The 16087-nt window shown below is 33.4% G+C and overlaps 1 protein-coding gene across 1 annotated transcript; it reads right to left on the bottom strand.

The window, feature by feature from the left end:
- Positions 1 to 446: 446 nt before the first annotated feature.
- On the bottom strand, positions 447 to 15547 carry LOC119834310 (alpha-aminoadipic semialdehyde synthase, mitochondrial). Its single transcript, XM_038358649.1, has 20 exons — positions 15464 to 15547; positions 13408 to 13554; positions 12704 to 12880; positions 12432 to 12584; positions 11292 to 11438; positions 10930 to 11008; positions 10204 to 10331; positions 8940 to 9091; positions 8032 to 8154; positions 7584 to 7755; positions 6595 to 6665; positions 5700 to 5824; positions 5115 to 5349; positions 4393 to 4529; positions 4152 to 4264; positions 3515 to 3683; positions 3019 to 3113; positions 2597 to 2798; positions 1472 to 1645; positions 447 to 700 (listed from the first exon to the last, which is right to left on the bottom strand). Exons 1-20 carry the CDS (start codon positions 15545 to 15547, stop codon positions 582 to 584), a joined length of 2802 nt encoding a protein of 933 aa, XP_038214577.1. The 3' UTR covers positions 447 to 581.
- Between the last annotated feature and the right edge of the window lie 540 nt (positions 15548 to 16087).

Here is a 16087-nt window from a genome sequence, read left to right as displayed (position 1 = left end):
TAAACTATGCACCCAAATGATAACAATAGGACAGAGATGGGTCAAAAAAATAAAACGCCCACTTAGAACGAAGTTTATTATATTTGTAATGGCATCGATCTTAACATAAAGTTTATCTTACGTAAACACAATCATAATACATGAGAGTATATCCAATACAATATTTACACGAACAAAATATTGATCTGCAATGGATATTATAAATGTACTTACATTACCTATGTATTAGGTCGTAGCTTCTAATATAAAAATATGAAATACTTTAAATAAATTATTAAAATCTTAAACTAAATTTATGATGTAATTAAATTTTCTGTTTTTATTTCATAAAGTTGGCACGCGAGAATCGTTATAGTTATTCTCATACATTGTTTAATTATTATTAAATTCAAACATGTTATATTGCAATAAGGGGATATTCTTTATCCATCATCACACAGCGATAAGATTCCTCTAAGTCAGTTCTATTTATAAAGTGAGAATAATAAATTAACCTACATTACAAATAAGAAATAACTCAATTATTCAGTTATTATTTGAAGGGTATTAATTCGTATTTTTTTTTTACAATTCGAATAATTTTAGTTAAGGGGTCGGGACACTTCCCTTGCAGTAATTCCGTCAGAGCGAAGTCTTGATAATAGTGATTTGTACACAACTGGCGCGAATGGTAAGACTACACCTCTTTCTTGAATTTCACCTGTAAAGTGAAAAAAAAACGCTTGCACCACATATAATATATGTTCATAATAATAAATATGTATATATTTGGAAACTTACAAACAAAAATATATTAGTATAGAAAGAATATAATAATCTTTATCGTACTTTTCATGACGAAATTTAGCGTCTTATTATTTTCTGCTCTATGCAATTTTTTTAAAGTATGCCATATCTCACGATAATATTTTTTTCGGCCTGTTCTATTCTAAGGTTGGCTGTAGTCTCCGTGGTGCAGGAAAGTGTGTGAGTTCGCATGTGATCTCAGCTAGTGCACGTAATATATATTGGAGAATAGTATGTACGTACCCATGCAGTAAAGTAGCTGTTTGAGTGTGTTTTTTTATGTCATTGCGAGCCTATATTTTAATGTGATAAGCGGGCATCTGAGCTGGTAGTTCGCCTGATGGAAAGCGATCACCACCGCATATGAGCATTCCCTGAGGTACTACCTCTGCAATGACCTCTGCGAAAGCGCTGCTCGCTTTTAAGGAAAAAAGGATAAGGAAAGAATTAACGACTGGAAAGAAGGAATGGACTGGGAAAGGCAAAGCGAAGGATATGGGCTACCGGCTCCCCCACTTGCACGAAACACAGTAGCATGCTACTATTTCACGCCGGTCTTCTGGCGTGTGGTACTTCCCCGGCGCGAGTTGGCCCAACGTGCTTAAGCGTGCTCGACTCCCACATAAAAGAATAGTAGTAAACATACAACAAGTAAAACTAGTAATGTGTAGGGCGCAGTTCTCACCATCAAGCACCATCTTAGCGGCGATGGCGGTGGGCAGGCCGACGGTGCGCGCCATGGCGGTGTGCTGCTCGTCGCCGCGCGCCGTCAGCGTCACCTCGCGCCGCTCGCGCCGCCCGTCGCTCCACGTCACGCCGATCTCGTGGCGGAGCACCACTAGGTCCGTTTCGTCTTTTTCTGTAACAAATAATGGTTCTTACTTTTAAAGCAAGATCTTCAAACATAATCAGTTGTGAGGCGCATATGGGTTATAACATTTAAATTTCAAAGCAAGATTTTGACATAAAATCAAATACATTTATATATAACCAGCTGTGGGGCGTGGTTTCGCCTTGAAGGGGGAAAAGCAAGTATTTCTATAGCTCATGTGTTATTCTGATACATAAGCTACACATCGAGTATCATCAAAATTTATTGTGTGGTCTTCACGTGAAAGAGTAACACACATACTCATACATACATCCATATTCCTCACAAACTTCCTCATTTATAATATCGTTAGGACATTATATTAACTTATATGTAAATTTGTTGCGCTCATTATGGGAGAGAGCGCTCGCACTGTTATACTATGATTATATGCTATATGATTCAACATGAGATCTCAAATCCGATGGGAAGGGTTCAAAATAATAATTCTTTAAATACTAAGATGAGATAAAGAAGCATATATATATAGGGCTGCAGGGGCCTTTTTGTGACTTTTAGTGATATATAAAACATATACCTCAAGCCAAAAGAAGCTAAAGGTTATCGTTATGATAACTTGTAAGACGAAGTTTTCCGCTTATTCTCTTAAAAAAACGTTCTTAAGTTTTATAAGATCATTAAATAAAGTTAAAAATAAATGAAATTACTACCTGATTGAAAATAGACTACTTTCATTACTCCCAGTACATATCTCTTAATAACACGGAAATTCAGGTTTTCATAATTTAACTAAACGCATTCGCTGTCCAAAATAATACCAGATAGTTATAGGTTTATAATATCTGTGATGATTATATGTAGCGGTGAGTCACACTTGACCACAATTTCGTCTTTTACATAGATCTCTTTCCTCAGTCTTCACACCTAGCTTAATAATTCCGACGCAAATTTCTGAATTTGCAGATCCTAATAACTCACCGAGTCGTAAACGCTTGCTCAGGTAATGGCTGATGGTATCCAACGGAGAGCCACACTTGACCACGATGTCATCGCTCAGTAAGCCGAGGGACTCGATTGCTTGGGCCCCAGATGTTCCAATTCTCTCCACCAGCCGCGTCTTCAAGTTTTCGTAGAAGATCGAACTGTCCATTAGTCCGAGAAGTTCGCAGGCAAATTGGCGCTATATTAGAAATTATAAACATTTTTATTCATTGTTTTATGGTATTAAAATATTTATCTAGAGTGTTTTGCGGTTTGACTATAGTGCTTTAGTTACTTTATGTTATAGCGGGCAACTCAGCTGATGGTTCGCCTCATGATAAGCGATCATAACCGCCCATGTACATTTGCAAAGGTAGGGCCGCTGGTAGGTGTAAGAATTAAAAATAAGTAGCACTCACCCAAGTAATTTGAGGTCCTTCAGGATGGAGAGAAGGGTGGGGATTTGGATCTATGAAGCCGAATAATTGCATAGCTTTGATCGTTTCTGCGAAACCTGTAATAAAGATGTTTGATTTTATGACAAACAATATTAGCCTCTACAAAACGATAGTATTACGAAAAGTATGTACAGGAATTAACACAAATAAAAGACACTAAAAAACATTATTTAATGATAGAATCAACTAAACTATCTAACTAGCTCTTGTACAACAATTAGTTAAATGTGGCGATCCTAATCAGGATAATAAGATTAACTCATGAAATTACTGTATTGTCACCGATCCTTGATACAAAATTTAATTAAATCTGTCCGTTTAAAGTGGGTCAAAATTAATTATACAGGAGTCGGTTACATACAAATATACATGTGAAGCTAGTATAAATTAAATAAAAAGAACATTAATATTAGATAAGTAGTTTTTATATCATTGACATATATCTTATTATTCTCACCTTTGTATCTCAAAGTTCCTCTGAACATAGTGTGCGCATCTTCGATGCCGTATAAAGACGAGTATTTGGTGCTGTCTCTGTTGGGGAATCCTTCGAAAGCGAAACCGGGTAGGAAGTCTAGTTCACGAGCTACAGACATTAACTCGCCGCCGCTTAGAACTTCTACAATCTAGAATTACATTATTTTATCTCAACTTACATATTAAATCCTGTTATCAATAACACATGTTAATTAATTTAAAATTAATTCGCCAAATTTATGTAGTTTTGTTAGTCTTAAATAGGACGGCATCTACCGTGAGAGTAGAGTATGAACAACTAAAAGTTTTAAATTTAATTCACATCAAAATAGGAAAACAAAACTTATTGGTTAGTATTACAGAATACTGCATAATGGGATAAAAAGCCTATGTGTTATTTCAGTTGCTATCTACATACCAAAGTTCTTTGCAATCGGTTGAGTAGTTTTTGCGCGAAAGAGTAGCAAACGTACATACATCCTTACAAACTTTCGCATTTATAACATAAGTATGAAGTAGGATAGTAGGATTAAAGCTTAGCTTTTTTGGAAATCTTGTACTTAAAGATAATGCTATTGAAAACTTTAATAACAAACTAACTTTATTTGTAAATTTACCTGTCCTCTGCTAAGGTATTTAGCAGCTGATATGGTGTTGAGAAGGACTCCGCGGGGATTCCAAGAGAATTTGTAACGCAAAGCATTGTCACTGAACTCTGGTGCTGGTAGACCTGTGGACATAATAAAATAAAAATAAAAAGATATTTGATTCTCTTTTCTACACATATTTATACATAGGTATATCATGAAATAAAGGCATGGAAAAGGTATTAATGAATAAATATGAGATAACACATACCACCACAATATGACACGAAGGAATCGATTCTGCCGCCATGTGACTGCACGTTGTGGATACATTCGAGGGCTAGGAGATGGTCGATGCCTGGGTCTAGACCGATTTCATTGAGAAGTGTAACACCAGCATCTTTGGCACTGAAACAATTTTTTTTTTCGTTATCAGATAAGCGCTCTACGTGTTAGGTTTTTTGTTTATTTAGATAATTTCATTTAGATGATACCTGTAAATAACAATTCAGAAAATGAATACAAGTCCCATTGTTTGAGCAACAGCTTAAAGTTTTTAAACTTTAAGATCATAAAGATTATGTACTTCTTATTGTATGTCTCTGTACGCAAAAAAAAAAAATATCCGACTCATGAGTTCCACGGTCCCAGCATTTGCATTAAATGTTTTACCTTCCCGATAAATTTCATTCTCACGGCGTCAGCTTACAGCCAGCAGCCAGCTGGTCGCCACTCCAACATTGCAACTGGTATCGCATTGCAGTAAAAGGAATGAAATAGGGATGATTCCTGTAGCTTGTCCTGTGACTCTACTCGGCGTTTTCTACCATATCGACAACCCATACTTCAGATCATTATACTTTCCCTTTCAACTAAGAACAGCAACATACTAGCATACAGTAGCGACGCACGCGCAGCAGCAACGAGTAGATACCATCGCGGGTCTCGGTCCCCACAAGAGCGAGCACATGACACAGGACACAGGACACTCACGCGGCATGCAGCTCCTGCACCTCGGGGCGCACGTAGGACGCGGTGACGAGGTGCGCGCCGGTAGCGACGCACGCGCGCGCCACCGCGCCGTGCAGCTCGTACGGCAGCAGCGACACCACCACGCGGGACTTGCCCGCGATCGCGTGCAGCGCGCTCTCGTCGTTCGCTTGGACGTACTCCGACCGCACGCCGTACTTCTCGGCTAGCGCGTCTGCTTCCTCCTTGAATTGGGATGCTGGAATGAAGTGTGATATTTACAAGTGTGGTTATTACTTGTATGTTATTGATGAGTAAAGCCTTATTGTTAACTAATGTCACATAAACAGTCTAGATTTTCACATACATCAGTCCATATAAGAAATTTACAGCATTAATTATATCTACTTATAACCCTAGTGTTAGACGATTTAGGGAAATAACGGCTTTATCACTTTTCTGGCTATCGGTATATTTACTGGTATATTTACTGGTATACTGTATACTGGTATATTTCACATGTTTTTAGTTTTACTAAATTATTCAAGTGCTTACAAGTTTGAATATATTAAAAATAACGTGGATAATAATAAAAAAAAATCGTCTTACCAATAGTTACTGCAACATTCTTGTCTCTAGCGAGGTATTCAACTACCGGGGCGGATACAAGCCCGCTACCCAAAATTGTTATCGGTGCTTGTTGGTCATTGCCCTCCACCTTATGACGGGAACGGCTGTAAACGTTTTAATGCAACCAAATTATTTAGAAACCCTTAAGTATAATTATAAATTATTATAATTATATGTATTTACATTATAATGAGGTCCTAGGTTAAAATGGACAAAAGCTTCTCGATCTGGAAAGACACAGATGACTGATTAACTACTTGTCTGTAAATGTTCGTTTAGGTTTAAAATAAATGCATCGGACTCATTTATAGTGGTAAACGCGTGTTCGTAGAACCGAGCGGACCTGGGTTCGATTCTCGGTAGCACGGATCCCGGTGGCACGCACAAAAAAAAATCTCAGTCTGGCAGGATACAGAAGGCTGATCAACTACTTGTCCATATAGAAATTCGATCAGTGAAACAGATGAATATAATCTGCCCCATAACCCACTAGGGGACACGGGATTTCACAAAATCGGACCCATAAAGAGACACGGGACATCGCTTTTAGTAACACCTAGTACAGTATTATGTATGTGTGGTAACACCAATTATGTATGTCCTACCCCAGTATGAAATACGATAACACGCAATTTAAAAATTAACATAAAGTTGCAATGTAAATTTATTCATAAAAATAATTTACATATAGTACAGGAAGAAAATACCCTAGCTCTGTTTGAAAATATTGAAAAGCAAAAGCAACACGATCAAATCAGTCATACAGTATATCAAGATTTAAACAAAAAAACGATGGGGCTTGCTTATTTTTAGTTGGACAGAAATTGCGTTTAAATGAGTAACTACAAGAATTATAATAAAAAAAATCACTCACTTATTAGACATCCTCAATTCGTTGATATATTCGAACGATGGCGTTAGCCTACCGTTGCTTGTGATAATTGCCTGAAATGTTTGATTAAGATTACAAATAAATACAAATGATATAGACTAAGTATTGATAATGATGTGAAATCATAACAATGCATCTATTCCACTATTCATTCCTTGGTAAATATATTTATAATTTTTTTAACTAAAAGAAAAATAAAAAATTTAAAGTTTTTAACGTTGAAAGATAATTCACAAAATATCTCAGTTTAAACATTGATATTTTTTACGTTATAAGGTTTATAGTATAATTAAGATTATGTAGAATAATATAAAAGTGTTAAGTATATGTAAAATCATGCGACAAAAATATTATGCAATCAAAATTCGGTGGAATATAATTAAGTACACCAAAGCACAATAATGAACAATAGATTACACATCGCCGAATGTCAATCACGCTTCACGCTTATCGGGTGAAAGTATTCAGGGCAAGTTATCTTTTATTATTAATATGATAAACTTGTTATTATAATAATAACATACATCCACAAACAACGCGCAATAGCTATTGTTCAAAACGTTCCATCCATTGCGATCTATTTTCGAATGCAATGTTACATCAGATTACAAATATTAATGAATCAGTTATAAATTTATTACTGATTTTGTAGAAAGATTAGATCTAGCATATAAATAATCATAGGAACTACATCAACTCTACGGTAAACTTCTTTTTAAAACATGATAAAAAAGATTATAGAAATACAGAATTTAAATAGCTAAATAAGGTATTTAGAATTTAGGACCTTCGTATCAGAAGTTCATAAAACCAAATTTATGTGGCCTCATCATCATCATTATGTGAAATCTTCTACAATAGTACTTATAAGAAACTAATATGAAATAATGTACAAAAATATTACGATAAAGCGTGACAAAAAGGACACAAATTAATAAACTGCAAAAAGTTACTATAAGTATATCACTTACGCCTTGTACCACTTGTGAAAAACTATGTTCCTCCAATGGCCGAGATGCATCCGAGCTCATAATGTCTTCAGCATAAGGGTACAGCAAGTCTCCAAAGAAATCTGTAGACTCCCTCGGCAATTGTGTAGGCATATTGTCAATGGAACATACAAGAACTCCAGGACCTTTGAAACTGTTAAAATCGAGTACATATTATATTACATATACATATTGTTTAATAATAACATATTAAAAAATATTTATACATGGTAAAATTAAGTCTGTAAACATAAAAAAAACAACTGCTATTATTGGTTTGACTATGGTTTCATTAAACTCACACACTATTAATAAAGATTATGCGATAATGAAGGTAACAACACTTTAATCGAGTTTAAGAAAAATTGACAAGCTCTGTGTCTTTAATAAACTTTTATGAAATTTCTGGATTTACAAACGAAAACCCTACCTCTTGGTATCCTTGTTCCTATCAGCATCATACAGACAGAAAGGCGTATCGATGGTTGTGCATTCGTTCATAAACTCTATGGAACCACCCGGGTCAGCCGATATATCGCAAATTGCCAGCATTCTAGAAAAAACATTACAAGTTATTAATATATGTTTAGTGACTATTAACAGAAAATGACAATGATGATGACACAAGCACTGCACTGATAGATCTTGATACCAAATGGAAGAAAAACTTTTGAATAATAATGGAACCAGTTTTGCCCGCGGCTTCGCACGCGTTAAATTCGAAGTTATTTAATAGATGTTATTATACATACAAACCTGCATCTTGTATCACTCTATCTAATAAAAAATCCATAGTTATAAAGATCTAAGCATTCATATATACGTAGAGACAGACCTGGGAATTAACTTAGCTTTATACTATGTAGTGATCATGAACATTTGTCCTAGTAAAACTTACACAAAACACCTAATAAAACTACAGAGGTAATATACAAAAAATACATTCGAATTAACGAATAAGGACATTCTCATTTTAAAGTCTTTAAACTTAGATATGATATAAGTAAAATCGGAAATCAGCAGTTCTTACATATCCGATAAAACAAATTCAGCGTATCTATATCACATTATTGAAAACAGCAATGATTGATTTATCAATATAAGTGATAAATTATATTTACTTCTTACTTACGATTTATTTTTAAAAAATGTTCGTTATTTTCTGTTTCATTAAACATTCAACTTCGTTACTTCGTACATTCAATTTCGTTATTCCCAATGCAATTTTATGTAATTTATGTAAAATCAAAATCTATCTAATGTAGAGTGAAAAATTATTGGTATACCACAGTTACAAATTACGAAAAACATAACTAAAACCGTATTTACTTAACTAACCTGTGGGGTAAAGCTGGTGCACCAACACTAGTCGGCAGCCAGGGGGTGTGAGTCGGAAGCAAAAGGTGCTTCGCATCAGGTATTGTCAATAATTTGGGGCTGTCCACAGCCCAGTAAATACAGTTTACTAAAACTGATGTGTATGGCGCTATCTGGAATTAACCATGTTTTAAATTAACAAATGTTTGCCGGCTACGGAGGATTTTAAACTTATTTAATAACAGCTATCTACTTATTTTTGAAGTATTTTAAGAAGTTATATCTATATGTAAGACCCGACACGAAACTCTGTATTTAATATTTTGGAATCATTGTTAACCTTATTTTTATTTGGATAAAGTTTATGTCCTACCTATATTGCTTTGAGTGTTGTAAAAATTAATATTTTATTTGTATTTGCTATAATGCCATTTAGATTGAAGAAGAGATTCGTAAAAAAAACGAAAATAAGAATGCAGAAGTGAATTATATTGTGTTTAGTCATGTGCGTGTAATTGCATTATTACTCAGATGAAAGTGTTCATACGAACAAATATGGTTTTTCCGATTTTTAGAACTAAACCAGATAAAACTTTTTTCAGCAGAAACACTTAAAGCTTCAAAGAAGTATAGACGAATGACCATAATTAGCTTTATGCATGCATGGTATTTATTTGCTTGAATTAATAGCGCATATATTATTATTTTATATGTACCTACTTATATACTAATAACTCAGCACTTTTCTCCACTACATGTAGTGAAAAGACGCAAATTACTCCCGATGACCTCTTTATATGATAATTTAGCGTTTATTACTCAATAAACTAGTATAATGCTGTTATTAAATACAAGTTTATTATAATCTATTTATAATTAATGCTTAATATATATTAATTAATATAAATCATACATAAACCTCACACGTGCATATTATTTAATTTGTCTATTAATAATTTATTTTATCGTAATATATGAGCTAACGCTTATAAAATATTTAATCTAAATATGTCACATCGTGATGACTATGAAAAAAGGCATAAACACATGAAAATATTTTGAAACGTAATTTAATCTGTATTTTTTTTTTATCTGTTAAGTACTAAATTAAATTAATAATACATGAGTATAGGTATTCTTTAATGAAGTTTTTAAATGGTAATGGACTATGAGTTCGAAATGAAAAGAAACGAAATAAGTCCTTGCCTCTAAAAATTAAAAAAAAAAAAACTATTACTGCAGATGAACTTTAGAAATAAATCTAATACTTTTCATTTAAACATACCTTTTGAGCAAAAGTGGATATATATCGTTCAGGATGCTCCTCATACTCTTGAGGGTCGTACCCACCACCATTCTTCCTCACCAAGTGGTGACGGCGACGGACCTCACATCCATAAATCTTGTTGGGACCTATAAAGTAATTAGGCATAGACATGACTTATATTTCAGTATACACAAACATAAAAATTTGAAAAATAGAACACAAACAGCAGTATATTGTCTTAGCATTAAGATCGGGAAGCTCGCCTTTGTTTTCCACCAACCATTAAAAAATTATGAGAATTTCCGTCGCGTTATGTAATTAAATTTTCCATTCATTAACTTTTATCTACGATTAATTTGTATTTATTGATAAAGAATTAGACTGCTATGCATAAATATATTTGTTTTCAATCGTATCCTTTAGTAGATTTGTCCACAAAATTGAACTTTAATGAATTTTCACTATATCATACTAATTTAAGACTTAGTTAACTACTCTACAAAAAAATAAATAAAAACGTTTTAGCAAAATCAATCTATACTAATAATATAATGCTGAAGAGTTTGATCGTTTGTACAAACGCACTAATCTTGGAACTGCTGGAGCGATTTCAAAAATTATTTCACAGTTGTATATGTGTATATATGGATACATACATTCATTTTTTGCTGAATTTCGTAAGCGAAATTATTCGTGATTCCTCGTAGTGTATATATTATGGTGAAAATATATTTCGCTACTTACTTCCATGTTCAGCTACTTTTCTAAGCATCTCTGGTGGTACATATTCGTGTGGTAGCTCTTGAAAGATTTCTTGACTGCCCTGAATATAAAACCTTCGTTATGTATCACATCGCAAGACATCATCGAGAAAAATCGATGTAGTGTTGAGAAACGGAAACGCTAACAAACCATGTGTCCTTTTTTTAATTATCTGTCTAAAAATTGTAAGTGCTTGTAAAAATAAAAACATCCATGTTTTGGTAGCTTACCAATCTGACATAAGCACGGTTGATTTAAAACAAAAATGCGTAATTCGAAACAGCATGTAACGATATTTCTTGTATGTAAATCGTATGTGTTATATTTAATTATCAATAGCTTACTTGAGACACATTTCCTGAACCAGTGAAGACGAAAGTAAGTGGTCCCAATGACTTCGGCATCATCCCCAAAGACACTTCGTAGCCGGCATCTCGTATCGCTTGGCGAGCCATGCTTGAGCTACGGTAGTTGTGCGCTGGCCCGACATGCTATTAAATATATTTTTAAGTTTAAGATACCATATAAAAAAAGTCTTCAGACTTCGGAGTTGGATGACAAAACAATGAAAGGGACTCCTAATATAATGTTTAGTATTTGATTATTTGAGGTATATTCATTTACAAATTCGGAATTTCATAACTGGATTGACAACCTAGCTTATATTTTTTTCATTAATTTTAATAATACGAATGAAAAACAATTTTAAGTTTTATTTTCAATATAACTAATCGTTTGTAAATAAAAAATACAGCTTTTCACTGGACCAATCTAAATTATTATGTATTTCATAACTTTTTATTAAAATATTCCCATCATATTAACGCAGATTACATACTTAATACTATACTAGTAACATTATTAAGGGACCACTACGACAGTGTGTGTTCATTGTAGTCGGCGTCGCACCTGATCTATTCTATTTAATATGTATCTTTATACGAAATCGATAACAAACCTAATCGTTAATAAACAGCATGCTAATAAACTAAATATCCTAAGCTTGAGATAATAATTTTTTTTAACAGCACTTGAAACCAGCGATTTTGAATATTTTCGCTATTACTTGCAGCTTTTACCTATTCATAAGATTAATTGTAAATTTCGTTTTTTTATTTTTTTATTTTAATACAATTAATAAAAACAACTAAACCGATTTCAAATGGTTACAATAAGATCAAATTTAAATGGGAAGCACCAACTTTAATTAAAAAAAAAGAATCATAAAAATCAGGACATCCAGTTAAGAAAAGAGTACCAAAAAGAAAAAAACAATCAAATTGGAAACTTCTTTCGTTTCTGAATTCGTTACTAAATAAAATGAAGGTTTAACACGGTTTATTTACACGGGCACTGGCTCTAGGGCGGCAGTGCCTTGCCGTTGTGTAAATTCAGTAATCTTACTAGGATTTATGGGCGTTGGTGACCGTTCAAAATTAGGTGGCACATCTGTACCTGCTTTTTCTGCCATCACAAAAACTTACCATGAATGGTGTGTGATGTCCCAAGGCAAGTAGTCGCAATCCCAAACCATGCAAAATATTGATCATTCCAGCGACGCCAGCGTATTTACCGAAAGCAACTACACGGTTTCCAGAATCGTCCATTAACTTCTCATAGTCTATTAGCCGAATATTCTGAAAACATAACATTAAAAATGGTATTTTTAGAATTCATTCTAATACGTCTTTGTTTTTGATTAATTGATTTAAAAATAACCGATTTAATTCAAATTCAAAAGTTATTTATAAATTACCTTCGCTAGTATAGCATCCAGCATGGGCATATTGGCCTCTTGAGCTTTAATAGTGTGTGAGAAGAAGCAATAAGTTTTGTTCGGTATGAGGAGATCTACAGGCACTTGTTTCACACCAAATATGACTCCTGCCTCGCTGATGTCTTCTTGAACAACTGCACCCGCGTTTATGTATGACTGTAAAATTAGATTTCTTAATACAAATAACAATAAATAAAGATTCATAACTAGCTTTTAGTTAGTACAGGTTTTTTATACATTAAATTGTAACTTGTAACATATAAAATTGCAGGCAAATAATTTATCGCATTTTTTTTCGCGGTTTCTCATCGTTACTTTGTCAAGGATCACAATTTTCCAAAAGATTACGATCTCTTATAATCTATAGACTAACTGTTTACAGTTTTGCTATGCATATGTAAAAGAAAGTCATAGTAGTTAGAGTAGTTACACTACTTATAACTCGAGAACGGTTCAACAGTTTTTAAATAAATTTTATTTGTTATATGACTCAGTTGCTGTTATATGTATGTGGCTAAAATAAGTAAAAGAAAACTAAGTATGACAAAAATTGTTTTAAATTGGATAAACTTAAAAACAAACGACTATCCAAGCGGGGCCGAGGCGACCAGCTATTTAATGTATTTTTCTAATAGCTTTAATTTGGAACAAGTTTCAGAGTTAGTTAGTCTAAATATAAATACCTGCATAGGATAAGCCCTTCGATTCGAAGGTTGTACAATAACTTTGACTCCCTGCCTCACCAGGCGGTTGACGTTCAAGGGAGCAAAAGGTGCACGTCTCTCCCATACTGATTGGTCTTCTCTACGGATTGCTATCACTCGACGGGGCTGGTAGTAAGATGTAAATATTGAGTTATAAACTTAACATAGATTTAAATGTATCTTTACAAGGAATAACTTCGTGGTAGTTGCATCTAATTCAGGAACGACAATTTCAGTTATGTAAATAAAGCGAATGGTTCTGGCTTTACTTCACAAACAACGTTCTCGAGGCAAAAACTTTTCGCTACGAAGGGATCTTTTACATTATAGACGCGGATACCATAATACTCTACTAGTATAATATATAGCTTAGTTTTTATTATATATATTCGTCATCAGCCCATATACGTTCCCACTGCTGGGACACAGGCCTCCTATGAGGGTTCAGGCCATAATCCACCACGCTGGCCAAGTGCGGGTTGGCAGATGTCACATGTCGTCGAACTTTTGATTCTTGGACATGCCGGTTTCCTCACGATGTTTTCCTTCACCGTTTTAAGCAGTGGTCATGTTATCCACATGTGCAGATAAATTGAAAAATCAACTTATTTCCTGCACGCTCGCCCGGTCTCGAACCCCGACTTATCGATTTTGAAGTCCGAGGTTCTCACCACTGAGCCAACACTGCTATTTATATATATATTATTGCTATTTATATATATACAACACTGCTATTTATATATATACTATATTATATATATATTGTTATATATTTCATTTTGTTCGAACCTAAATAGCCCGTTGTCTTATGTCCGAGTCTATTAGAGCAAGTTACATACATTTGACATACAAAATACATACGATACCTATGAGGTTACCTTTATAACTTAAGATACTTGAAACTTATTTTTTGATGTCCATAATTTTTATTTGGGCAAGTAAATGAATATTATAAACAAGTTTATCTAGGTATTGTCAGAGTGAAAGCTTGGTTTTTTTTCTGATCTAGACTATTCTAGTGTATCTGAAGCATTGACGACGCTAAGCGCCAGCTGACCTTATTTTCGCAATATTTACTTAGAACTCAACACACCTTCAAGATAATGAACGAAAATAATAAATATTGATAAACAGATTAAAGGCTGTTTCCATCGTAACTTTTGCTTATCTTAAACATATTTATTCAAAAAGTTATTAATTCCTATTGATTGATCGTATCTTTGAATCTGATGATCACGAACATAAAGGAAAATTACCCTATTTTACGCTTAAACATTGCTTCTGAAAAAAAGCCCATGGGAAATTTGAAATTACGTGTAAAGCAATCTTTCAACCCCCTAACATATTTTAAAACAAACATCGTTTCATACTGAATTCTAGTTTCATAGAAATATAAATAACTAGCTGTTCCCAGCGGTTTCACCCGCGTAAGTCCCGCCCGTAGGAATATCGGGATAAAAATTTGCCTTTATTTTATTCCAGTTATCCAGCTGCCTACGTACCAAATTTTATTGCAATCGGTTCAGTAGTTTTTGCGTGAAAGATCAACAAACACACACACAACCTTACAAACTTTCGCATTTATAATATTATAATAGGATGTGGCTTTAAAATTTTCAGGTACTCAGTGAAACTATTTATTTTCTGATTAATAAAATATTTATTTACCTTTCATTAAAATAAAGAAATACTCGTGACACAAAATATACATTTACAGATATTGTAATAATATATCTAACTTATTATAATTTGTCTTTTCCTATTATGTCAATAAAAAAGAATATAATTTTTCATGCTACCTATTAATCCAACTCATATTCACAAAATTAATTAATCTAATAGAAATATTTAAATAAGTAATTTTATTTTTTCTACGTCAACCACGGAACTAGCTCCCATTTCTATTACAACTGAACTTATTTCTGTTGCGACTTAGTAGTGAAATATGTAAGTTCGATTTCATTTCTTTTCGATTTCAGTTTGAAGATAAAAGGCATAAATCGAATATTCTTATTCTAAATATTTTCTAACATACCTTTGCAGTAGAGTAATAGGTTATTTGCCTTAACAGATTCGTCTTTCCCCGCAAAGAAGACGATTTATAAAATATTTTATTCATTGTCACATAAATTATTAAAGTGAAATACTGATAAACGCCTGAGACGATGTTTAGTCACGAACACTTACACATAAATAATCTATTTATGTTTTAATATCATCCCGTACCAGTTCCTTAAGACAACAAAACGAAAACATGACGTATTATCAGAAAGATATTACAAACCCTGATAAATTTGCCGATTTTCTTTAAGACCAGCCTACGTATTTTAATTACCACTGAGTGATTATACCCATATCTATTATATTATAACTAATCGTACTCACCAAAGATAGTGATATTTCAATGTTGATAGCTGTTAATGCGAATCAATATAGGTTGATATGCCAAATTTATAGCTAAATTTGACCTTGGACAAGCTTTATAAAATAGAGTTATGAATATTTTTCCACAGAAAGTTACAACGGAACAATTCCAAGATAGCACATGCATTGGAGGCAAAGGTCACTGAATTAATATTTTTTTTATCAAAAAACAAATATTATAATTTCTTGGATATGACTACAGTCGTTATGCTCTGTTATTTAATTACCTAGTAAA

The sequence above is a fragment of the Zerene cesonia genome, chromosome 19 (genome assembly GCF_012273895.1).
Source record: "Zerene cesonia ecotype Mississippi chromosome 19, Zerene_cesonia_1.1, whole genome shotgun sequence".
Classification (NCBI taxonomy): Eukaryota; Metazoa; Arthropoda; class Insecta; order Lepidoptera; family Pieridae; genus Zerene; species Zerene cesonia.
Note: the sequence above shows the minus strand (reverse complement) of the source record. Positions and strands in the feature narration are given on the sequence as shown.